Consider the following 27,912-nt stretch of genomic DNA (forward strand, 5'->3'; position numbering starts at 1 on the left):
TAAAAATAACTTCAGTATGATAAAAATTAGTTTTACTTAAAGCTGAGTGTAAATGCCTGTCGATATCAATGCTAGCACACATGTGCGCATTTTAGAGATAAGACTGGTATCAAGATGATAATCTTTTTTTTTATGCTCCCTAGGGGAAAATTAAAAATAAGACAAGTCTTTTCATTTTGCGCAAGGTTCAATTGCATCATTTCAGAAAGATAATTGAATTTATAGTTTTGGTTTGAAATCGTAATGCTGTAGCAACAGTTCAAACATGTTCTTCTAAATGGGAAGATCCGCTGAATTTTGTAGCTAGTGGTTCGGTAAGTAACATTCGTTATTACATTCAATCGAATATATATTGTTTGTTATCTTAGGTTATCGCTTGCTATACGTCTTTCATTTATTAAGTTATTATTTTATTTTATGTCACTAAATTTTGACTACCGAATTTTAATTATTTTCTGATATTTATCATTTAAACATTTATGGGAAAATAATATTATTCAAATACTGATCTCATGTTCATTACTTTACGACTTTTAAACGATTCGAACCACAAGATATTTATATCCTTTAAGGCAAGCGAATAAACCTGAATATCTATCAGGATAATACGCGTGCTACAAAACACAGATCTTTTGCAAACATGCGGGTGAATCTACACTGTTTCGTCGGCACACAATCATCATCGTAACAGAATTGAAAATCTGTAGAATGGGGTAGAAAGAGTTTTTTGGGTAAAGGATCCGTAATATTTCAATTTCAAACAATAAGATTGGTCCACATAATCCAACATGTCTTGTGGCCTTTCGTGTGTGGATCAAATATAAAAAAAAAAATGATTGGACTTTCTTTTTTCTGTAATAAAGTAGCACATATAGATTCAAGAGTGAAGATAATACAATACAAAGATAAAGATAATATATAATACAAAGATAAAGCAAATGTTATAGACTGTTCACTCATCCTTCAATGTAGAGTATAATTTCCAGTCATAGAGCGATTAAATATCCTTATTCCTAGTATGAAAACCTGATAGCAGATGTTCGAACAGTCATACAAATGGCTGTACAAAAAAAAAAAAAAAAAAAAAAAAAACTTACTACTGTGATTAAAAATATGAGACATAATCAACTACAATTTTTGTTAATTTATTCATTATGCGGTATTTTTTTTTCTTTTCTGGCTGGTAATGTTATTGGAACTTTTTTTTTATATCGACTTAACACTCTAGCGATCTCAAGACCTTTAACATGGCAGTGCCGAGAGTGTACGCTAGTTATCTGAGTGAAGAAAGGAATGTGAGGGATGTATTCTTTGACAAAAATGATATGCGAAGATTGTTCCAAAGGACAGATGTATGCTGAATGAAGTAACAGGATGAAAAGCTAGTTGAGGCTGAAGAGATCATCTAAGTGAAATGTTTATGTGCAGATAGGCTGGATAAATGTAAAAGTCAATCGAAGAAGAAAGAACTTGGTGGTTAGCGGAATATTATCAAACGCGAGGGATGGGCAACGTCTTTCTTTGATCTCATTGAATGAAAAATCAGATGAGAGGAATCATCCGCCATAGCACCCAGTAAACAACAGGAGAGGAAGCCCGGATCCAGTCACAAAGAGCACGATAAAGACTATATGATGGCCCTTGCGTAAGACGGTTTTGATGGCAGAGTTGATCAAATGTTTTCGAAATTTGAAGAGTTGACACATAATTCTCGCCGGAAAGGTCCAATCTTTCCAGAATCTGATCCAAAGCTGTATTTAGCGAGGAAGCCAGTTGTAGAAGGCAAATGACTGAATCCACATTGGTAATCACTAAATAATCGCTGGATCTCCAGATAACGAAGATGAGGATAACTGTTGAGTCTCTTCATCATTTGAAGAATATTTGGGTGTGGGTAATTGATATCCCGTCGCTTATCCAGGCATTTTTCAGTGAAATAGCTTCCCTGTAATTGTCTAAAGGGAACATATACTGAAGATAGAAATTCACGATGTACAGATTATTCATCTGTGACCAGATTATTCACATCCTAGGCTGTTGTTCGCATGCTAGTTTCAAAACACGTTTTCCAAGTGCTTTTCTAAAAATGGCTGCATTTTTCAGTATCCAGTAAGACCGTAGGTGATATGAAACGAATGCAGTCAGCAGAGTACATGACAAAGTGAAGTAAAATCTGACATTTTAAACAACATTGTCCCTGTGGTTTCTGTCGAGAGAAACGCGAATCAAAGAAACATAACCTTTATGAAACTAATCTTAACTTTTGGTGAATAAAATCGTATAAATTTTTATAAATATTTATTCATTTTATTACTATTATTTCACTGACTTGAATGATGATGCATAACGTAATAAAGATCAGTGCTGATTATAGAGTTTGACTAATCTCTGTTACGATCGTAAATATGAATTATGAACTAAAATATCATAAAAGTGATTTTTGTTTTGCTTTATAGGAACATCAAAATGAATGCAATTTTATAAACGTCAGCTGAGAAATTTGTTCTAAGAAGGTTTTCACAAAAGATTATGAGCGTCATCTGATTGGTAGATGTGTAAGACAATTTTACCGTATCCATTTTGTATTGAATTGGTTCAAAGAAGTGAAATAAATGTAAGTATTTAAAAGAAAAATACGTTCTTGTGAAGAATACATGCATTAATTTTTAATCTGTCATGGTATAAATGTCCTCTCTTCTGCAACCAGTATATTTAACAAATCGATATTAAATAAAGAAAATATTTTATTCGTTATCAGAAGGTTTTGCAACTATCTTAATAATTCTTGCAATTTTCTACATAAATTTGCTAATGTGAAATTAGACATCAAACAAGACATTATATGCGCATTATATAGACAAGATTATAGAATGAGATATATTAATACTAATTTTTTTTTTTTTTTTGTTCTCGAGAATCATTTAGATAACTGCGTTCCTTGGGAAATGAAATGCCCTCACTGCAATCAAGAGATTTTGTTTAATAATCTGAACGACCATTTAATTAATGTTTGTCCAGAAATAAAGGAAAATTGTTCAGGATGTGGCCAGCGTCTAGCTCGAAAATACATTACGGTAAGGATGATTTTTTCTTTAATTCCTAATCCAAATTTTTGTGAAAATGACTCAATTATATACGTGTACGCACGTACGCGCGCGCGCGCGCACGCACGCACGCACACACACACACACACACACACACACACACACACACACACACACACACACACACACACACACACACACACACACACACACACACACACACACACACACACACACATCCGATGACCGCAGCCATCATTCGGCATGGATGACTGTGGTTATCTTTCCTCTTCCTACATTCTTTCATACAAATATGTCTACACTCTGCGAAGATGAACTAAACGCCTCTTTCATTGCGAAAGGGTTGAATCTACTTCATATATGGTAACACAGTCCATTGATATATCTATTTTGGTTCCTTAATCGATTCTTTTTAATTAATTTTGTACAACAGGAAATGGCACACAAACGCTCAACCGAATATATTTTCACTTCTGCCACTAGAGGTCTCTCTTTCTCCAAAACCTTAAAACTGACAACAGCGCACGTGCCAGTGAATCCAACAAATTTCTATAAAGACGCCCTTCGAAGACAGAAGAAGCTACACCTCCAGCACACCGTGAAGACAGCATTCCTTCCTGAAATCCTCATGGAATCCATCTTCCACAACACGATTGTAAGGAACTCATCACTCAGAAAGAGATATTCTTTCCTCCATGGAGGTGGCGAAACATGAAGGTTTTGGGTGACACCAAGCTGCTATGCCTGATAGAATAAAGGAAAACAGGCTCAGTCCTCCTGACTCAGAAGATCCAGTGCCTATCTTTCTGATAAAAACCAACAATGCATGGGAGAGATTTATATCCCGCAACATAAACAAAATCTACAGCACTGTCATACAACAGTCGAACCAAAGCGCTTAATTGGAAAATTATGCATCATCCAACCAAACACCATTTCAGTGGCCCTACCATATCGCACAAGGATTACCAAACCAATGCAAATATTCAGTGGAGGATGTGGCACAATGCACTACCTACTCCAACTATTTTACGGAAATTCAACCAGGATGTTTCGGATAAAAATCTATTCTGCTATCAATCAGGAACAGTCTGCATACTTAGAATGAGACATTTGAGCAAAACCAAAGCCTTTCAACTTTGCACGTTTACCCCTATGTAATCCCGAGCAGGAAGTATGGCCAAAGTGTTAGGTTTGAAAACGTTTTGGAGAAATACTCTCAAACATACCCCTGCAATTGTAATGTCATGGAGAAAAAGATCAATCTGGGTGAGCGGTATGAAAAGAGTGTGAAAAGTATTGCAACTGTCACCCAAAAGATGCATGTCATTCATCTTTCGTATAAGCTAAAAGTTCCACTTTCAGACAGTATTCAGTGTCTAGCTGATTTTCGTACCAAGTCTCGAACTCTGAACAAGTTTCTTTGTTCATAAATTCCGGCTGGAAATATGATTTTTCGGGGATGACCACGATAATCCAGAGAATTGGATGTGTGAAACTTATGAGGAAAGAAACCCTTACAAACTTCTGGGAGATCGAACATTGCTAGTAGTTTCCTAAGAGTGACACTTATGTACGAAAAACTGTCAAGAAATATGATGTTTAATGGGTCATAATAGATAGCAAGTATCTTCGATCCATCAAACACTACATGGGGTTGGAAATGTTTTGAAAAAAGATATTCCAAAATAAAATACCCGTCAAAACCATGAAAATTGTGTGCAATCACGTGAATATATTCGTATTTTGGTTTAACAGTCCAAAGGATCCTACCATCTCGATCCCTTTTCATGATATTCTTGACAGAAAACAACTCGTCTAGGAACTGACCCACCCAGTTTTCACCCCAGAACTTGCGTTCCTGACTACCGAAATCAACTATATATAAGACTAGTACATGACAATGATTTTTAGCTATAGTTTCTGTGTCAAAAAAATCATAGAAACCTGCTTATTTGAGACCTCCGATTTTTGCACAAAGCACATCTGTTTTGGGTGAACTAACTTGCAGGGGGGTGCAGAAATTTTCAGGTGGACAGACGTGGGTTTTATCTGTAGAAAAAGTAGCCAAACACTGTCCACAACGATGGAGTTTTGAACAAATATTATTTTCTATGTGCAAATCCAGACAATCGTTGCCATAGAAAAATCTATTGCATGACTCACACAAAAGAAGGTTCTGCACATTATGAAACCCATTTGTACAACAACAGATGCATACATTTATACATCTATGCATCTGCATTTGGATAGATTCTTTGAATGTTTATGTTTTCAAACAGCTGGGGAAATAATAGGAACTCCCAAACAGAGCTGGCACACTACGCACATAATCATAAGGAGAGCTGTGGTATAAAAGACAGATCTGCTTTTTGGCCTTTGGTCCCCGAAACACCACAGAAAAATGAGCATCACCCCAAAAAATTATGATTTTGTATTCCACAGTCAAATGCTTTTGAAAGAGACCTGCTTCTGGAATACTGCAAGAAATAAGCAGAACCCCTGCAATTTTGTGGACAGTTAAAGCCTTCTTGGTTTGTATCTTTTTTCAATCTAACTGCACTTGTCTGTATGTTTGGGCATCATCAGTGTGCAGAAACACCCAGAGCAAGTGCTTTGGGCAAGCAAAGATTGTCTTTGTTGGTAATTTCCACAATAGCTTTTTTTATTTTCACAAATTCATCCAGGCTAAGCAGCATTCTTCTTTTTACATTGGATCTGCCTCCACCATTGTCACTGATGTTAATAAGTACAATATCAATAGTAAGATCATTTGCCAAAAGAAACTCACGTTTCGATTGGGTGACAGCATAAAATGCATCAACTATCCTTTGGATAGTTAATTCAGAAAACAACATGAATGATAAGTTAATATTGCTTTCTAAACTGGATGCACTAACGCCCAACTAAACGTGAGAAAAAGTCCCTAAACTCGATAAATGCTGAAAGATCTCATTAAGCATATCTCAACACATTTAAAAAAAAAAACACTCTGATGGTAGGAGTTCAAGATCACGAAATCGAATTTGAAACTCCATATGATGAGTTTGATATTTGATAGAATTACGTGATTGGCCCACCAAAACACTATAAAAATCCCTGTAAAGTGAGGGGTCAGTAGTGGTAGAAGAGCTTTTAGTTTCACATTCAGAATGTAAAAATTGTGGGGGGGGGGGGTCACGAGAGCTTCCAGCCACACCAGTGAGAGAAACATGTGGATTAATGCCATGATCTGTGTGTTGTTGTTCATATTCACTTACAGATGAATCTGTTAAATCAACTTCAATAAAAACTGGTGCATGATTATGCACAATGCTGCCATTAACAAACCGAATGACTGATGATCGCTATAAAAAATTTTTTTTAAATTACTTTCTAGATTCAGAAATCTCTTTTATAAATAAATGTTAATCATCATAAAGTGATTTTGCAATTGTGACACTACGCAATCCTTTCACTAACACAATTTTACTAAACATCACCCCTCAAAATCTTTCCAAAAAATCCTAACAAACAAAAACAAAAATAAAATAAAAATAATAATGACTTATGGACATTTCACTGAACACGAAACAGTTTGAAGTATTTTCATGAACATGTTTTTAATTCCATTGCAAAACCACCTTATAAAGTTATATGTTAAAAACTTAGACATTAAAAAAAAATTACTTTCTAGATTTCAGATAAATGTTACTCATCATAAAGTGTTTTTGCAATTTTGACATTACGCGATGCGATGCTTTCACTAACACAATTTTAATAAATAACCACACTCAATATATATATATATATATATATAATGACTTATGGGATTTCACTTAACACAAAACAGATTGAAAATCATGAACATGATTTTCAATCTGTTTTAATTTTCCATTGCAAAAACCACCTTTTAACTTTATAGACAAAATTTGCTAATGTAGTCACTAAAAAAAATTCAACTAATGCTAAAATTTTCAAATGACATTGCCGTAAAAATGACATAAAATTAACTTACATTTTCTCCAGAAAAACTCATTTTGGAACTACGAACCTCTGAATGCATACAGATATTCCAAATACTAGAAAGACAAAGGGAAGCACCGAGCCCATTAGTTAATTTTAAAAAAATCGGAACCAATGGAAAACCGATAACGACAACATGTGACATCGAATAACTTAGTTCTCATCGATCACACGAGGTCAAATTGCAAACCTTTGCTACCCAACAGTAGTGTAATGAATTCCTGTATCACCTCGAAAACAATTAATCACATCAGTAATCATGAGTAATGTACAACCCCCGGAAAAAATTTTACCTTTGAAGAAACCACGATACGTCTATGAAATAATCACTATGAAAGTGATTATTTATTACAAATGTCTAACTAATGTTCCCAAGCGCTGAACGAGTTCTGACCGGATATGAGTCACTCAGTTATCTACAAACAAGTCTAATGAAAATTAACAGTGTGGGAAAATAATTCACATACAGTTTATTTATTTGTTTTACTCAGTTATTCAGGTTATAATATGTAGTTAACTGAATTTTAAAAGTAAAATAGAAATGTATATGCCATGTTTAATTGTCGTTTCTCCTATTCTTGCTTTATTCATTATTGCTTTGATCTTCATTCATCCTAGATGTTTTTAAACTTTCTCGCCTTTTTTTTCTAAATGACATCGCCTACAACCTGATTTTTGCAGTGCTCAAATTCTTGCCGATGTTCATGCTATCATCGCTTGCTTTAATGCAAATCGCATGGACAAACAAACCATCCTGAAAATTTACGCATTTACAATTGCGTGATGATAATAATAGTTATTTTTATTATCTGAGATCTCCAGGAAGTCAAGGACTCATCAAGGGAGGCTGTAAATTACCCAACCCAGCTATCATACCTTCCCGCTTCAATTCATTTACACTCGATGCACTCACTACCCCTAAGGACAGTGAGTACATTGAATGCATGTTATTCCACTCACTTACTGCTCTTTGAGAGAAAAACCTAGCTCTTACACCTTTCTTGACTGTGAACAAACTTAACTTTCATGGATACCCTCCCCCCATATTCTCTCCCCACCTTGTATGTAATGAAAAATTTCATCATTTGAAATGCTATAACACCCCTTCAAATGTTTATAGACCGCTATCATATCACCCCTCTTTCTCCTGTTAACCAGAGTCTGCAATCCACATACTCGCAATCTGTCCTCATAATCTAAATCCCATAATCCGGATATAATCTTTGTAATTCTTCTTTACACGCTCGCTCTCCACAGCTTCTTTATCCCTTTGGAACCTGGGAGACCAAATCTGCGCACCATAATCCAGGTGTGGTCTTATCAAAGCCATATAAAGAGGAAAAATGACTTTCTTATCCTTACATGTCAAGGTTCGCTTCAACATCGCAATTATCCTCTGAGTTGTATTTGAAGCTTTTGCTATGTGACCTTTGAACTTTAAATTTTTATCCACCAATACAACAAGATCCCTTGCCTCTTCAGTTTCTTGTAGCAACGTGCATAACTTTACACTTACTAACATTAAACTGACAGCCATTTTTGTTTGCCCAGATTTCCAGTCTATTCAAATCATTTTGTAATTTCTGAATATCAGTATCATCCCTGATTGCCCTGCCTATCTTCGCGTCATCAGCAAACAATTGCAAATCTGATGACAGACCCTGCTTGAAGTCATTAATGTACAGATTGAACAATAATGGCCCAAGGACTGAACCCTGAGATACACCACTGGTCATTTTAAATTTGGCAGATTCACATCGACTGTACACAAGTTTTTGATATCTGTCTGTCAACCAACCCCTGATCCTCGTCAAGAGATTATATTCCAATCTCATATTCTCCAGTTTACACAACAGCCTATCGTGTGGTATCCTATCAAATGCCTTAGAAAAATTCAACATTATCATAGTGTATCCATTCCCTTTATCCAACTCGCCCAATTTGTTCATATTTTATAACATTTAATAAAATATGAACAAACTGTTAAAGCATGACCTTCCTTTAGTACGCCCATGCTGTTCCTTGCAAAATGGCATGGTTTTCTACCCATTTCTGTATGCGAGTTCTTACCAACTTCTCTAAAATCTTCATTATCACACCAGAGATACTAATAGGTCGGTAGTCAGGTTTTGTACCACTCTTGTACAATATAATATCATACATTCCTTCTATTCCTGTGGTATCGTTCCTGAGCTGAGACTCAAGTTATACAAACATGTGAAAGGCGTAGTCAATTCGACTGAGCATTCCTTTAGAAAATGGGATGATATTCCATCTGACCCTATTGACAAATTCTTATCCAGTTTATGCAAAAGCTCTTCAGCTTCATTTTCATGAACTTCTAACTCTTCATCCAATGTAGCAGTAGCACTGTGCACCACGTTACATACACCTGCTTGATATATCTTAGAAAAGTGAGCACTCATTAACTGACTGAACAATCTCCTTATTAATTGAATGCAGATGGTACTCGTGTACCATCTGCATTCAATAAAGCTATTCTTCCACGTTCATTCTTTCTTTTGCTTGTGGAATTTGAGATAAAATTATTTTCGATTGCCTTTAGCTTGCATGGACAATTTTCTTTTCATAATCCGCTTTAACCTTCCTCATAATACTCGTTACTTTTCTAGCCTTAACTTAACATATTTCATAACTCCTCTCACTCTTATTCTCACGGTATTCTTTCCAGATCATCTTCTTCTTGTGGATCTCTTGCTTAATAAGGCTGCACATCCATTTCACTCCCAACCTATTTGTTCTTCGAACACTAGGGATACATTGAGATACTGCCTCATTCAAGCATTTTTTCAAAGATTCCCATGCATTGCTGACATTTTTTTCCATTCATTAACTGGTCCCGTGGGACCAAAGATAGTATTCTTCTAAGTTGATCATAATTTCCAGCTTTGATATTCAGCATGTAGCCTGTTTTAATCGGAGCTTCAATATAAGAAAATACTTCCCAAGAAAGAACAGCATGATCACTCTCACCAATAGGTAGTAAAATAGCCATCTTCCTGACAGAGATCCCTTCTGACGCTATGAGCAAATCAAACACTCTTTGACCTTTAGTTCCTTCTTTTACATGCTGCTTAAGAAAGTTGTCTCGCAACAATTCAATAAATTCCTGTTCTTTCTTATCATAAGATTTCTCTTCTACCCAATCAATGTTTGGAAAATTAAAGTCACCTATAACGATCAATGCTTAGTACCCATAAGGCTGAATTGGCGATGCATTTCTTCGTCCCTTACAACTGAGCCGCCAGATCTGTAGCAACACCCCCACCATATATTTCATTCTGTTAACCTTCACTTCACACCAGATAGACTCAAACTCCTCACTACATGGGACTTTGTTACCATTATTGTTTTCTGGTATTTGTACCTTAACTGGACTTATGTCATCTGATATCATTAGTAGCACTTCTCCTTCTCTCCTTTTTTCTGTCATTCCTAAAAATAGTATATCCGTTACACTCGATCCCACTTACCATATCTGACTCTGATAGCCAGGTTTCACTAATGCCAACAATATTAGGCCACATCATGTTCAATAAAGAAACAAACTCAACCCCTTTGTTTCTAATGCTCCTGGCATTTGTGTGTAGACATAATAAATTACGACCAAGCCTATTCTTATAATTAGATATGCAATCTAGTTGGTCTTGTTCTAGAATTTTCTCTTTCCCTCCCCAGATATACTTAAAAGGTCCGAATCCAAAGCATATTTTTCCACTCTTTCGCCACATACATAACCATGTTCAAAGGCATTTATATCTTTATCACTCTTGTATACCATAGCTGAACTTTCACACACATTTTTCCTATTCCGCCCTTGATGATCTAGTTTCCCTAACTCTCTGCATTAAGTCTCATACCAAGAAATAATTTCTCCAGGCTTCTGATGCCATAAAATGAATTCAAGTGTAGGCCATCATTCTTATACAAATCTTTTCTGCCATCAAACACACCCCACACGTCTAGAAACTCACATCCATATCTTCTCCATAATCGTGAAATCATTTGCTATCATCGTCCTCCTTCTTAACTCAGTACTATCATATCTTGGTACAATTTTTATTCTTTCACATTTCTTTCTCGCTTCTTCTAACAGACCTTTCATATCTTCTCTCATACTAAGTTTGTCTCATACCACTTAAATTATTTGTACCTACCAAAACCACTATTTCTTTTACATTTCTTTTTTGGTTTTCAATTACGTTTGTCATATTTTTAATTTTCGCTCCCGGAAAACTAGAAGTGGTGACTCCCTCGGCATCAATTTTATAATATACTAAAGGAACTACAATAATATACTAAAAATACTCTCTGACAGTACGTTTTTTCGCCTCATATCAACTGCATGCCATAAACCTCTTCCATTTAATATGAATTTATTATGACTCTGAAAGAGCAGCGCTACTTTTCTAGATGTTCGATACGTGAGTCAAGTATAACTCTAATATAAAATTAACACGCATTCGAACATATAACACTCATGGAAATCAAGCATCTTACGTTATAGCAGAATTTTATACCAAATTGTGTTAAACGATATCAAATTATTTCGTTTATAAATAAACAACCTAAAATTGTTTTCCTTTTTTTTCTTTAAGGATCATGTAAACAAATGCTACTCCGTTAAGATTCAGTGTGAGCATTGCAATGCTCAGTTAAATCGCAAGAATTATGAAAATCATGTGACACAGAGGTGTTCGAAGAGAACTGGTCGATGTATCTTTTGTAAAACAGAGATGTTGTTCAAATTTGTGCAGGTAAGTTAAGTAAAAAATAGTACACATCTTTTAATAGGATGAAAATCTCGTTTGAACGCTGAATAGTACTTTCAGTTAGCTATCATTGATCTATGAGTAGGAGAGTAGCCTCATAGTTGGTGCTAAAAACTCTCACCTAAACACATTGATAAACACTCATGTCACTGTCGTACTCGAACCCACTTCTGCAGATTCGAGCAGGACGGTGCAGTTTCTGTTATTTGAATGGTTCTGTGATTTGAAACAAGATCTTTGCACTGAAACAACTTGGCTTTATTCGACCTGATGAAATAGTTTTCTTCTAAGGCATGTTGTGGACCATACGACTAAGCAATGACATCGTCAATATATAGCAGCCATACTTTGGGTTTCAGTGGGAGTGAACTGGGTCAGTTTCAAAAGAACCTCTGAATACGATATCAAATGAGGAGTCCATTGCTAAACTTCAGTTTGTTTAAAGAGTTGATTATTGTAGCAAAAATACCCAGATTAAAGGCAATGCTTAAGAAGATCCAAATCTTGGATGAGGGAGATTATTTTGGAAAAAAGGTTGTAGTGTATCCTCCACTGGAACATTAAGGAAAATAGTGAACACATCAAAGCTCACTAAGCTTCCTAAGCTATAGTCAATCAAGTGCCTAAGTAAATAGGCAGCAACAAACCAAGGACGAATTTCTATTCTGTGAAAAGGTATCTCTTCAATATAAGATCCAATGCAGGCAGTGCAATTATACTAAACACAAATCACATCCAGTAAATTAAATATTTTCTAAAATGTAATTTACAGAAAAGAAATTTATATATTTAAGTATTGCAGATAATGGTAAAACCCCCTTTGTTAAACCCCCCCTTTGAAGTTTAAAGATCTTCAAGAACAAAATATTTGCAAATAAACATATCTTGAAGTATTTTCAATATTTACAATTGGGTAAGGGATGCACTGCCAGTTTAAAGTCGTATTTCCCCTTATGTTAACAATTCCTTATGTTAAAGCGAAAACCAAATTTTTTCAGGTCTGTTCCAAAAGTGCATAAGTTTGGTAAGGACTGTTGTAGAAATAGATGGTCGAATCCATATCAGAAATAACTAAACCCCATTTTGTTTTTAGTGTTACGAAGTTCCTTTCAATCTTAATTCTTAATATTTTCCTTAGTGTAACTTCCTTTCTTATTCTGTGATCTAACCTTGCAAACTTTTCTAGTCTTAAAACTCAGGTTCACCCCTTTTTTAATTTCCCTATGAAAGTGAAAATTACCCACCAACGAAGAGTGAGTTCTTTAGACTTTCTTTCTGCGGCCGTTTCCTTTTCAGACACTGACAAATTTTTTTTTTTATAGCTGCGTCAGTCAGAGTCCTAGGACAGAAGAATCCTTGTTCAGAGAAACTTTCCCAGAATCTTAATCCTACTTTTTCTAACGGTCTACAACGTCTGTAGAATTCTCAGTTTGCAGTCGTGACCCTAACGTTCTAAATTCTCGTTTCTTTCCCCTCATGCATAGGTTCAGATTTTATGAGTGGTAGGTTGGTTTCATACCCACGCAAAACTCAGGTTTACATAATAAAACATGTTCATTAGAGTACTTACAATTTGATTCAAGCTTACACAAATCTTAATCATTATTAACACCAAATCAAACTGACTAATGCAAGAGAGCATTCTAATAAATGAACAATAACTCTAGCCTCTAGGTTAATCAATGACACACATAACATACACAATACAATTTCTAATTTTTAACTACAATACTGGCTCCTCTCATTAATTTGGTCTCACACACGCGCATAAGTTTCAGACAACCAGTCTAATGAAAACCAACACATTGCTAAGCATATTAGTCACTCGAAGTTCTCTAAGTATCGGTCCATGATTTCCTTTCACTAGAAACTGATTCGCCTTTCCCTCTAATGCAATTGGAAAATAAGTAAGAAAGTTCTGTACATTACCATCACTGTATCTGGTTACAGTGTCCGTTTGGTCCGTCCTCTTTTGCTGCATAAGACTTGGCACTTTCAACAGGTTGCATCCACATGGAGGTCACGTTGTTCATCACATAAGGCCATTCTCTGCACTCAGCTTTGCTAGCGTTCGTCTTGATCTCTTGCTGATCACTACGGTCAGCGGTACCGTCCCTCTCGGGTAGAACTTTCTGCTGCCTTATTCCGGTAGGGCTTCTACCGACGGCCCAAATTGGTGAATGCCGACATCTTGCGTACTGCTCATCTGGTACCCATCAAGCATCTATCTATGGGTAGAGCTCGCCGTCTGACGTCGTAGTTCTTCTTTCTATTGGTCATAAACTGCAGGTCCAAGCGAAAAACAGGAACAAAATTCGCTTGTACCTACAGTTGTTATTCTATTCTTGTTAAATCTTGAATGAAATAATTTTCTGATGAAAATTTCCCATTCAAGATCTAACACTAGGTAGTGAAGAAGGTGGTTGCTGATGAGATTCTCTTTTCATTCCTAGTATAGAGGTGTGGGCAACTGATATTATCATTTCTAATTCGCTCATATCAGAATATCGCAAAAATCCATGTCCATGGTAGGAATCGATTCTACGAGCCATCGATTGAAGAGCGGATGCGTTAATCCCTCTGATAGCCTGGCTGGTAGGACTGCGTGGCAGATATATAAATCAGTTAGATCAGTGCATTATATAGCCCCTTTGTGGGTTTGCAGAAAACAAATAAAAAAAACTCACACAAAAACATTTGGGACTCAATTATTCACGTCCTAAAGTGCAATCCGAACTCTAGTTTCAAAACATTATTTTAGATGTATTTTCAAGAAATTACTGAATTTTTTACAATCTGTAAGATATTTCAGGCGACAAAAGTGCACTCACTAAGCTGAGTGCATAAACAGTGAAATCAGTAAAGTTACAAAAATAATTTCAACTTTTGGTTGATTTTACTGGTTATTAATATTTTACTAAAATGAATCATCTTACATAACCCAGTAAAGATTCTAAACTTAAATATATTGTTTGACTAATCTATGTGACGATGATACATTCAGTATGTTAATCACGAATCAATTTATTTTCTGCGAATTAGAAAAGAAATTTTTCTGTATTTAATAGGATCATCAAAAGGAATGCGAGTTTATGAAAGTCAACTGCGAAGTTTGTTCTCAGAAGGTTTTTAGAAAAGATTATGACAGTCATCTGAGTGGCAGATGTTCTAAGACAATTTTACCGTGTCCGTTTTGTGGTGAATTTGTGCAAAGAAGTGAAATGACTGTAAGTATTTTAAAAGAAGCACACACTCCTGTGAAAAATACGAGCATCGATTTTTAATGTTTCATACTAGAAATGTCCTCTCTTTTGCAACCAGTACATTTACCAAACCGATATTAATTTTTTAAAAAATATATATTTTATTCGTTATCTGATTTTGCAGTCATCGTAGCAATCCTCGCAATTTCTTATATCATTTGGTTCTAACAATGTGTATCGCTAATAGTGAAATTACACATCAATGGGATAATGGAGTCACATATATTAATACTAAAATCACTTTCTTTTTATTGTCCAGAATCATTTAGATAACTGCGTTCTTGGAGAAATAAAATGCCCTCTGTGCAGTCTTGAGGTTTGGTTTAAGAATCTGAGTGAGCATTTAAGTACGGAGTGCCCAAAAACAAAGACAAACTGCTCAGGATGTGGACAGCGTGTGGCTCGAAAATACATTACAGTAAGGATGATTTTTTTTCTTTAATCTTGATCCAGATACTGATTTTATATTTCAATTTTATATCCATTTTTGTAGAAATGAATCATCACCACACACACACGCGCACGCATCATCATCATCATCATCAATTCCAAATGGGTATTTAAGTTACTATGACAGTACTACATGATTATTTTACATTATTATTAATCTGTTATCAACAATTTTTCTCCAAACCAATCTACTCCCGAGCGTTCCAATATTGTCCTCTAGCATTTCGTGCTTCTGACTGAATCAATTTGCTCGATATTGGTCTAGATATTGGTCTACTAGATATTGGTCTACCTCTGGGTCTTTGTCTTGTCCTCTTGACATGAATTTAAGTAGCCATACCACTTTAGATTAGCTCTGCTAACACATTCACGAATGCTAACAATGCCACCTTCCTTTTTAATATCTTCATTTATATATAACTCTGCCATTAATGCCATCGGTTCTCTCCCTAGTTCTTCTCAGAACCCTCCTATTTGTGGTCTCTAACCGAACTTCCAGATCTGTAACTTAAAAACACCAAACTAACAGTACAACTGTCTTGTGTATTGTTAGTTTGGTGTTTCAGCAAACTTCTCTTTTATTCCATACACAATTATTCAACTGGCTTCCACCCATGATACCAGCTTTGCTTGATCTGTTGTCAATTTCCAGATTTAACTTGCCTTCTTCATTAAAAACGATGCCTAAATAGCTTAAATGTTTTACTTCTTTTATAGGATCTCTATTTAAAATGCAGGTGATGTTTTCTGTGGATAGCGTCTGGCTCGAAAACTAGGAAAATGGCTCCCACCTATTTTCATAGTTTTAGTCTTTTTTTGTTGATTTTTTATGTCAAATTTATTACATCTATTATTCAGTTTAGTTAAAGAATCCTGGATACTTGCACTAGATGTATTTATGAGTATAACATCACGTGCTTAAAGCAAAGAGATAAAATTGACCACTGAATTCTAATATTAGGCCTCATCCACTTTCTTTCATAATGTGATCTATATAGATAATAACGAGTGAATTAAGGTGAATAGGGAGTGGAGATAATCTGCATCCGTGTCCTCTCCCTGATTTCATATCAAACCATGTTTCTGTATTTCCGTCAATACTAACTGCTGATTGACAACTTAAATATAGACTATGCTTTGCTCTATTTAATGTCCCATTTACGTAACATGATTGCAGTGTTCCAGAAAGCTTTTCTCTGGGCACATTGCCGTATGCCATTTCCAGATATACAAAACATAAGTACAGATCCTTGTCATATTCCTATAGTTGCTAAATCGCTATTTGTCTTAAACTGAAAATCTGATTTTGTCTACCTCCATTTGGCCTGATCGCAACTTGTTCTCCAAATTTCTCTTCCACAATCTTACTCAACCTCTTTTCATGTATACTTGCATAAATCGTACCTGGAGCACTTAGTAGAGAAATTCCTCTGTAATTCTCACATTCTTCTTTGTTCCCTTTTACAGATGAGTACACTGAGAGTTCTGCTCCACTCATTGGGAATTCAACATTCGTACTAGGCCATCGTAATTATGCAGCGAAGCAACTGCAGATCTTTTTTCACCTCCATACTTCTTGTCGAAAACCATATACAGCAGCTGCTTTTCCACACTTCAACTTTTACTTCTATTCTACCTCAAGTATTGATATGTAATCCTCTTTGCATTCTTCTTGAATATTTTCTAGTCTGTCACTGCTTGGTTCATTTAACAATTCAAAGTAATTACTCTGAAATTACTTAAAGTAATTTTGTTGTAACTTTCGTTTAGCTACTTTTACAAACAGTTTACTTCTCTTACATTTTCATCTGCATTCTTTTAGGGCAGCTGCAACTTATTTTCTAGAATAGTTTGGTACACTTTCTTCTTTTCCAGGACTGGTTCTTTAATTTTTTGTGTCCATCACGAAGTTCTTATTTTTCTATCCTTCTAGAAAACTTCACTATATTCCTCGTTTTATGAATCCATCAATGTCTTTTTCAGAATGAATTTGCCAGTGAGATTTGAAAGTCTGGATTCGCGGAATCAACATAAATTGTCCTCAGTCCGGTTGACATTAATGCTAACCTTAGTTATAATCTATCGAATTGTCATTCTTCTGCCATCCAGCTTGGCCGTATACGAAATCTTAAAGCGTGAACGGGCCTACAATACTTTGGCATCGAGAACGTCTCCAAATATCAGAAACACGTTTGCAACTTAATTTTTATATTTTTTTGTATTTCTCTTTTCATGTCATGCACCTAATGAAGTCTTTTAAAAGGACGAAAGTAGTTATGTCTTCAAATAATAAATAGTTACTTATATTTCTGTTTTGGAATCCCCTCGGCTACCAGTTATTAAATTTCTTTCATTATTATGTCACATAGCCGAGAAAATCCGTTGCATCAGGCAAACACTCGCACGCACAGACACACGCACTCATACAGACACAGACGCACACACACACACACACACACATATATATATATATGCGTGTGTGTGTGTGTGTGTGTGTGTGTGTGTGTGTGTGTGTGTGTGTGTGTGTGTGTGTGTGTGTGTGTGTGTGTGTGTGTGTGTGTGTGTGTGTGTGTGTGTGTGTGTGTGTGTGTGTGTGGTTCAAAAGGGTGGTTCAAAATTCCACGTACAAACTTTGAGGGGAGGTGGAGACATCTAAATCCACCATATTCACGTAGGGAAACATGACGACCCGAAAGTGATAGGTGACGCTGTTCCCCAGCGCTCCAGGTAAATAATTGGGGCGTCTTCATTCAAGCTTTCAACGTCGTACGAAGAACATGCGTCGTTTTACGAACGCTGAGATAGCAGACATCCACCTCGTTTACCATATGCATGCAACTACTATTGGACTGTTCAGTTACGCCTAATAAAGTTTTTTACTCTACTTACTGCCTTGTGTTATTTCTGTATCTTTGTGGCCCTGTTAGTACCTTCCGGTGGCGTTTCCGGTCATGCTTTCCTATGTGAATATGGTTTATTTTGATGTTTTCCACCTGCCCTCAAAGTCTTTAGGTGGAATTTTGAACCACCCTGTATATATCACTCAACAGGATAATAGGCTTCGCTAAGCGAACTGTGTTGGAAAGAAGTTTTTTTTTTTTCTTTTTAGGGAATAAAATTGCAAACTTCGATGTCTTGCAATGTCTCATCATCTACATTGTTTCACGCGGGGGGGGGTTGTAAATTTTAAAGACTGCCCAAAACTATTCATATTTCCAGAGAGGTTTAAATCTCATAGCGTTTAAGTTATGCTCTGGATCGTGCCTCGCTTTACTACGGTCATCATCACAGATTTTTGGTTACAACAGCAAAACATAACTGACCCACCACGGCAGGTCAGTTTGTAAGTCGGCTCCGTTCAAGCCCAGTTACACGGATATCTTGACAAATGTGGCGAGACGTCTGCGACAAATAAGCCTATACGCCCGAATTCCAGTAGCCTGTGTCACTTTTCTACGTAGAGGACGTTTTCAATAGAGTTGTATTCATAAAAATGGGACAAGACACAAATTGGCTCATGCACTCTTTATGGATTCATGTTGGAGGTTTAATGGAATATTATCAGCACTGAGAAAGGATTAAAAACAATTTTAATACTTCTAATATTTCGTCTCCGTCACAGAGACATCTTCAGGGATTACAAAATACGTTTTGTAACAACACATACAAATACAATACAACAATGAGTGAAACTAAAGTCCTATCTATAGATAGGACTTTAGTTTCACTCACTATTGTATTATATTTATGTGTGTGTTGTTACAAAAGGTTTTTTGTAATCCCTTAAGATGTCTGGGACTGAAGGTTTTACTGCTTACCTTTGCAAGAATGATCTTCAAAGGGATGGTGTTGGTGGTGCTGGGATCATGGGGTGGGAAGGCGTTGTGCTTAAGAGACGCAACGAGCTACAACTGCTGGAAAAATGAACTATGACCGGTGAACGATATGCACGAGCAGTGGAGATCTTGTGGAGACCGAGGACAGTAATCGAGTCGAATCGAGTGTCGGGCCAGTTTGCCTCACGAATTCCCGAATAATTTGTTGCTAAGGACGGAACGACTTGTGACAACTGCACTTCAATTCGTGGTGGACACATTCCATACTAATATGTCTTTCCGCATAGTCATCTGTAAACACTTTACTTTCATTAGTTAACTACGTCCTTAGAAAATTTGTAACTTAGGCCTAAAACGTATTGAAATTTAATTTGTACGAAATTTATAACTCATTTTTAGTGGGTTATAATTGATTAGTAAGCTGGCAATAAATTTCACTCCACATTGGCTGCAGTAATGAAAATGTTTTCAAATACAGTGAAAATATAGTTAGTCCATAGCTCTGTGTGTCTGTGTGTGTGTGTGTGCGTACGCGCGCGCGAAGATTCATTGACTCGGTTGAATTAAAATACATATTGTAAAATAGGGTTAAATGACTAAAACCGAGTTAAAAGTTCTCGGTTTTAGTCATTCAACTCTATTTTACAATATATATATATATATATATATATATATATATATATATATATATATATATATATATATATATATATATATATATATATTATCATAATATGCATATATATATATGCATCGTAAATTTTTCTAAATCTTCCTATAGTTTAAGAGATAAATAATACTTATTGCCGACACAAACATGAGTTACTTATGTCTAACTGGAATACAAAATCTGTAATTAAATAAAAGGCATATTTATACACTATATTAATGATTGCAATTTATCGGGAAAACTGAAGACCGAGTATTTACGAATTGGGCTGGAAATAATAGTTTAGAGAAATGTTCTCTTGCTCATGTTGATGACACTGACGTCAACATGAGCAACATTAAAGGTTAATCTGCTGCAGATTTAGCATTACAAAATTTACTACATGCACATCCAGACATCGCTTGTTAAAAACAATTATAATAAAAATAAAAATAAAAATAATAAATTGCTTTTATTTCATACATAAAAATGGTGAATGAAATAAAACCCATTTTTATTCGAGAAAAATAAATTAATTAAAAATAAATATATTACGTTGATACTTATACATTCCTTTGTTTTCTGATCGTGTGTCTGTGATAACTTGTAGTTTCATTGTTTAAATCATGTTATTAACTCAAACACGCACCAAAAATAATAATAAATTAAAACTAAATTTACCTTTGTTTTTCTTTCTCTGTTTTTTAAGGAACACAAAGTCAGCTGTCATGCAGAAGAAATAAAAGATCCACACTGCAATGATGGAATTTTGCTCAAAAATATGGACAGTCAAGTTAATAAGAAATGCCCAGAAACAGAGGGGAAATGCCCAAATTGTGACAAGTTAATGACAAGAAAATACTTACCGGTAGGTTGCTCTTTAAATAAATAATAAAAATATTTCAAAATTTGTTGATACAGCATTTAAAATCTTATATATATGCTCATTCATATTCTCATATGCTTATTCATATACTCATCTTCATAGAAAGCGCATCACCAGCTGTAACTATATTTTATTGGTAATTAAATTTGAATGCCTATTTTAAAAGGGATAATAACACAATAATTGTCACAAATAATGAAGGAGGTAATATCTAATAATATTATTTATAGAGATATATTATTTATCACATATTAAATATATTATTAATAGAGGTAATAATATTATTTTTATTTTTGATTAATATTTGGATCTTTTTCAACAATATGTCACATAATTAGGAAATGACAACAAACGTGACAAACACGAGGGTGGTCTGAATCATTCTCGGCCTTACAATGAAAAAACGAATTTATAATTTCAAAATTATTTTTCATTTTCAACGTAATCTCCCTGAAGACTAATACATTTATTCCAGTGATGCACCAGCGCCATTATCCCGTCCCTGTAGGTGTCAGTAAGATCTGCAAAATACTCCATCACAGCTGCAATCACCCCTTGATTCAATGGGAGCCAAATCTGGGGAATAGGGTGGATGTTCTAGTAATTCATAGTGCAGATTCTTTAATTTTCCGACTGCCAAAACACCTTTGTGGACAGGTGCATTGTCCTAATGAAAGATGATTTTTTCTTCTGCAAACCGGGTCTTTTCTCACGAATTTTTTCGTTCAGCCTGGTTAAAAGATCGGAGTAGTATTCCCCGGTTATTGTTTTATACTTTTCAGGATAATTAATAAATAATATGCCTTTAACATCCCAAAACACTGATACATAACCTTTCCTGATGATGGAACTGAGTTTTTCTTCTTTGGCGCTCAACAATCGGTTTCTGTCCACTGTGTTGACTGCTGTTTGGATTCTGGTGTGTAATGGTGAATCCATAGTAATAACTCAATGCACAAAATCAAATTTATTCTTGCTAAAACGCTCCAAGCACTGTTCAGAGATTTTTAAACGTGTGCGTTTTTGATCTCCTGTGAGCAAGCGCGGCTCCCATCTTTCGCAAAGCTTTTTCATTTGCAATTCTGAATGCAAAATATATCCTACACTTTCTTTTGAAATGCCTATGGTCTCAGCAATTTCACGCACTTTGACTCGGCGGTCATCCAATACCGTATCGTGCACTTGATCAATGATTTCTGGTGTTTTTACATTTTTTGGACGTCCTTCACGCGGATTATCTTCAAGGCTGGTACAGCACGTTTAAACTCGACAGCCCATTTGTTAATTGTCGAAAACGAAGAAGACGAGTGCCCATAAACTTTTATGAACGTCGATGAACTTCTTTTGACGTTAAACCTTCTTTTACAAAGAATTTTATAACCGCACGATACTCAATTTTATCCGTTTCAAGGGATACAGACAACACCTTTGCTTCATAGAACTTTATACAACAAACTACTTGATAGAATGACTTGCAATTTCACATGGATGCTTATGACAGATGTACAACCTTCGAAGAAAAATCTTGCCGATAGTGTTGCCATCTATGGTAGACGCCGAGAATGTTTCAGACCACGCTCGTATTTCAAACTGGAGTGGACAGTGATATTTTGACTGGGAAAACAAAACAAAATAAAATACTGATATCAAAATTTATTCCAACTACCCAGTTTTACTAACATCTAAAGCTAAACAACTCGCATGTTGCCGTTTAGTACCTCGTGGGTCCTCCTCTTGTTTTTATTACAGCTTAGCTTCGGCGGGCATTGAGAAAATCAATTTCCTGCTTGATGCAACTGGCAATTTTTGGTTTAATAGTTCCATTCCGTTGGCATCTTGGTCTCTCTCTCGAAGTGTTTTCAGCTTCTTCGTGTGTACCATAAGTACACACGAATTCTTCATTTGGTACCATAAGTTCTGTTTTCTCTCCGCTTTAGTATCTGAATCCATTGTTCATTGAGCTACCTGCAACAAAAATTAAAACTTTCTAAGTACTAAACTCAATTCGTACAATGTACTCAATTCCTGAAATGTACTCAATTGGTTCATTTTATGGTTATAATAACATTACTTAAATTTTTTGTCCCATGATAAGGGATAAAGTCATCCTGAATAATACAGTTCGTCGTTACGGTAAAGTAATCTCTGATAGCAGGCAGCAATTCCTCTTTTATAATTTTCTGGTACACCTTCTGAACCTTTTGTGAAATGCAAGGGACCAACACCATGATACGAAATGCAGCCACAAATCATCTGAATGGATGAAAATTTAACTGCTGACACTAAACAATCAGGGTTCAATTTTTTTACTGATGTCCTTCGAACTTTTTGTCATCAGAAAAATTACTGTCTTTCGCTGATCAGGGATACATTTGGTATGCTCTTTGCACCCACTTAACTGAGCCATCTCTCTCTCTCTTTCTCTCTCTCTCTCTCTCTCTCTTGGTTAACAAGGCTTCTTTTTAGGCTCCTAACTATCAATTCATGTCGAATGAGTCTTTTGCTGACAGTTACAGAGCTTGCCACAACTCCTGTTTGTTCTTCCCAATCCCGTTTCAGTTCTTCCCAATCCCGTTTCTCCAAACGACTCACAGCAACTTTGAGGCTGACCCGCTTTTGAACTCGATCTTGGCATGGTATAACAGTAGCTTTCTTCCTGTCCCCGTCTTCTTTTCTACAGATCTGGTTTTCTTCACTTTCAACAGCAGCAGTATCATAACAGATTGACTACAGGACACCCTTTTAGCTATTTCACGAGACGAGCAGTCTTCTCAAGTGAAAGCTTGAACACAGTTTTTTGCGAGCTGTTAATTGCACGTAACTAGCCATAGCGATCTCAGCACAAAAATATCTCTTGCAGTCTATTTATGTATAAAAATTCTAACGCAATTGCTGCAACTATTATACTATGCGGAAACCCGTGGGAATAATAGATGATGCAACACAACTAAATATCTAATGATAAACCGATGAAAAAAAAAAAGAAGAAGAAAATATGTATAGAGGGTGGTTCAAAATTTCACTTACGTATATATATATATATATATTCTATTAAAACAATAATTTGAACAAACTAATTTTGTTTCATTAGGATCACGAGAAAGTCTGCGGTTTGATTGAATTTAAGTTTGAATACCCTGAGGAAGTTATTCGTGAAGACCACACCTCACGTAAGGATGAAGAATGTGCAAGTGTGCTTGGTAAATGCCAACTTTGCGAAAAAGAGTTCCTAAGAAGCAAACTTCAAGTGAGTCCATTTGCTATTGAATTTCTCAAATGTTGGTTTCCTGTTTGAATATTGGAATTATTTGATTATTTCTTCATAAATAATATAGTTCTATGAGCTAAAGATAGCTTACAGAGCTCTAAATAAGATAGCTGTGTTATGTCACCCACTATTGGTGGTTAGGTTAGCAGTAATAAATAAGTGTAATAAATAAATATTATATCAAATAAATATTTTGTTAATTAATTCAGTGAATTTCATTTTCAACTTTGTATTCTTTCTCTGATTTCTTGTCGAATGAAATATTTATTTCTTAAAACAAACAACTAGAATTCTTTTTAAAAGTAAGGTGACGTTTAGAGTTCTCAAAGTTGAAAATGAAATTCACTGAATAAATTAATAAAATATTTATTTGATATAATATTTATTTATTACATGACTATTTGAAAGTATACAATATTAGTAAAATAACATAAAAAATATATAAAACAAGTAAAGATTTGGTATTGAAATTTAATTTGCTATCTTATTTAGAGCTCTGTAAGCTATCTTTATAATTGGTTATAATTGATTAGTAAGCTGGCAATAAATTTCACTCCACATTGGCTGCAGTAATGAAATTGTTTTCAAATACAGTAAAAATATAGTTAGTCCTTAGCTCTGTGTGTTTGTGTGTGCATGCGCGCGAAGATTCATTGACTCGGTTGATTTAAAATACATATTGTAAAACAGAGTTGAATGACTAAAACCGAGTTAAAAGTTCTCGGTTTTAGTCATTCAACTCTATTTTACAATATATATATATAAACTTAATCTTGTGCCTTCTCAGCTGAATACGGAGAGATGCTATTCTCCAATTCTGACTGTGAACTCTTTCTTTGTTTGTCTTTTTGTAGAGATGATCCAAATAATCAAAAGTAACTAATTTGCTACAATAAGCACTAATTGCAAATTCTTCTTTTTGCATCGTAAATTTTTCTAAATCTTCCTATAGTTTAAGAGATAAACTATGCTTATTCCCGACACAAACATGAGATACTTATGTCTAACTGCAATACAAAATCTGTAATTAAATAAAAGGTATATTTATACAATATATTAATGATTGTAATTTATCAGGTAAACTGAAGACCCAATATTTGCGAATTGGGCTGGAAATAATAGTTTAGAGAAATGCTCTCTTGCTCATGTTGATGACACTGATGTCAATATGAGCAACATTAAATGCCAATCTGCTTCAGCTTTGGCATTACATAATTTACTACATGCACATCAAGACATTGCTTGTTAAAAACAATTATAATAAAAATAAAAATAAAAATAATAAATTGCTTTTATTTCATACATAAAAAACGTGAATGAAATAAAATCCATTTTTATTCGAGAAAAATAAATTAATTAAAAATAAATATATTACGTTGATACTTATACATTCATTTGTTTTCTGTTCGTGTGTCTGTGATAACTGGTAGTTTCATTGTTTGAATCGTGTTATTCACTCAAACAAGCACCAAAAATAATAATAAATGAACACTAAATTTATCTTCGTTTTTCTTTCTCTGTTTTTTAAGGAACACGAAGTCAGCTGTCATGCAGAAGAAATAAACGATCCACACTGCAATGATGGAATTTTGCGCAAAAATATAGACAATCATGTTAATAAGAAATGCCCAGAAACAGAGGGGAAATGCTCAAAATGTGACATGTTAATGGCACGAAAATACTTGCCGGTAGGTTGCTCTTTAAATAAATAATAAAACTATTTCAAAATTTGTTGATACAATATTTAAAATAGTATATATACACTCATGTTCATAGAAAGCGCATCACCTGCTTTACTATATTTTATTGGTAATTAAATTAGAATGACTATGAAAAGGGATAATAACACAATAATTATCACAAATAGCAGCAAGTATTACATAGCTGTTACAAGGCAACGAAATATCCACTGATAAGCCAATGAAAATTACCATTTATTAATAAAAAAAAACTATATTTACTGTTGTAAAACAATACAGTTGAACGAACTAATTTTGTTTCATTAGGATCACGAGAAAGTCTGCGGTTTGATTGAATTTAAGTTTGAGTACTCTGGGGAAGTTATTCGTGAAGACTACACATCACGTGAGGATGAAGAATGTTCAAGTATGCTTGGTAAATGTCAATTTTGCGAAAAAGAGTTCCTAAGAAACAAACTTCAAGTGAGTCCATTTGCTATTGAACTTCTCAAATGTTGGTTTCCTGTTTGAATATTGAAAAAATAAATTAATTAATAAAATTAAAATATTTTTCTAGTTTGTTAGTATTAGGATTTAGAGTGACATTCCCTTTGGTGGAATTATATGATAATTATTTCTCCATAAATAATATAGCTTTTATAAGTAAAGATAGCGTATAGAGCTCTAAATAAGATAGCTCTGATGTAATATCTGAATTATCCATCTGGTTTACGTTACCACTTACATAGCAATGTGAAGATTTTTATGTGATTTCTTCTCAACGAAATAATTATTTCTAAAAAAAACAGCTACAATTCTTTTAAAAAGTAACGTGACGTTTCTAGTCCTCAAAGGAGACAATGAAATTCCACTGAATAAATTATTGAATAAAATATTTATTTGATATAATATTTATTTATTACATGAATATTTGAAAAATATACAGTATTCGTAAAATAAAATATGAAAAATAGATAAAAGAAGTAACGATTCAGATTATGAATAATTAATTATATCGATAACAAAGTTATATAATAATTTTAAACATTAAATTAATTTAAAGATATTTGTGAATATATATTTTTTTTTTTATTTGTTAAGTGTTTCAATTTATTGTAGAGGGCGCATCGAACGATAGTTGTTAAAACGTTTGTTTTCTTTATAATAGGATCACGAGAAAGTGTGTGGTTTTGTTGAAGTTCAATGTAAGCTGTGTTCAGAGCAAATAATCCGAGCAGACTACAAGACACACGTGGATCAACAATGTCCAAAAGTACTCGTAAATTGTTTCCTTTGTGAAAAAGAGTTTCAAAGAAGATATCTTCAAGTAAGTTTTGTTATTGTAACCTCTGTTAATATTTAGTGGGTTTACAAAGTCACCGCTTATCTTGCACGTTGACCTTTAAAGGTCAAATTAAAAACGAACAATTTGCAATTCAATAGAAAATTTGTTTTCTTAAGGCTTAACGTATATTAAAACCGTGGAATCGAAGGATAATACTACTGATGTACAGCACTAAAATGAGCAGTGTATAGAAGATTTGGTAAAATAAATCCTCAAACGCTTTGCCTCTTCTTAGGGATGGGAAATCTTATTTTCTGGAGAAAATTCCCCCGCCTCCGTAAAAACACCTGAAAAAGGTCGTTTACTCCACACACGGTATTCGTCCCAAACAATTGGCTTGAATGTACTGTTCGAGTTCACGTGACTCCCTGTGCATCACAAATAATTTTTATAATAATTTTCACGCTATGGTATGAAGGCCTTGGGGCTTTCACGTGCCTCCTGATTTAGCTGTTGTGAGACTTTAAGTGCGACACAGTGAAAATTACTTAGAAATTGTTATTATCAGTATTCTTCTGGTGCAATTTATTTCATTTGCATATATTTCTTTCATAGGGCCATCGAGCTGTATGTGATTTCTTATTAAGAGGCTATAAAATTGGCAAAGGGTAATGGATGTCAGTTCAATGTGGAAAAGTGTAAAGTTATGCATTTTGGGGTTAAAAGATGAGCA

At 34.7% G+C, this 27,912-nt stretch overlaps 1 protein-coding gene across 1 annotated transcript; it reads left to right on the forward strand.

Moving 5' to 3' along the window:
- The first annotated feature begins 206 nt into the window (after positions 1-206).
- On the forward strand, positions 207-27,851 carry LOC150106119 (XIAP-associated factor 1-like). The gene is made up of 12 exons (XM_090394633.1): positions 207-314; positions 2,457-2,614; positions 2,916-3,074; positions 11,690-11,848; positions 14,932-15,090; positions 15,386-15,544; positions 20,771-20,929; positions 24,039-24,194; positions 25,745-25,903; positions 26,222-26,377; positions 27,063-27,221; positions 27,795-27,851. The coding sequence occupies exons 2-12, from the start codon at positions 2,552-2,554 to the stop codon at positions 27,849-27,851; spliced, it is 1,545 nt and encodes a 514-aa protein (XP_090250759.1). The 5' UTR covers positions 207-314; positions 2,457-2,551.
- Positions 27,852-27,912: the final 61 nt, after the last annotated feature.

Source organism: Typopeltis vanoorti, chromosome 6 (genome assembly GCF_054136105.1).
Source record: "Typopeltis vanoorti isolate ZY-2024b chromosome 6, IOZ_Tvanoo_1.0, whole genome shotgun sequence".
Taxonomy (NCBI): Eukaryota; Metazoa; Arthropoda; class Arachnida; order Uropygi; family Thelyphonidae; genus Typopeltis; species Typopeltis vanoorti.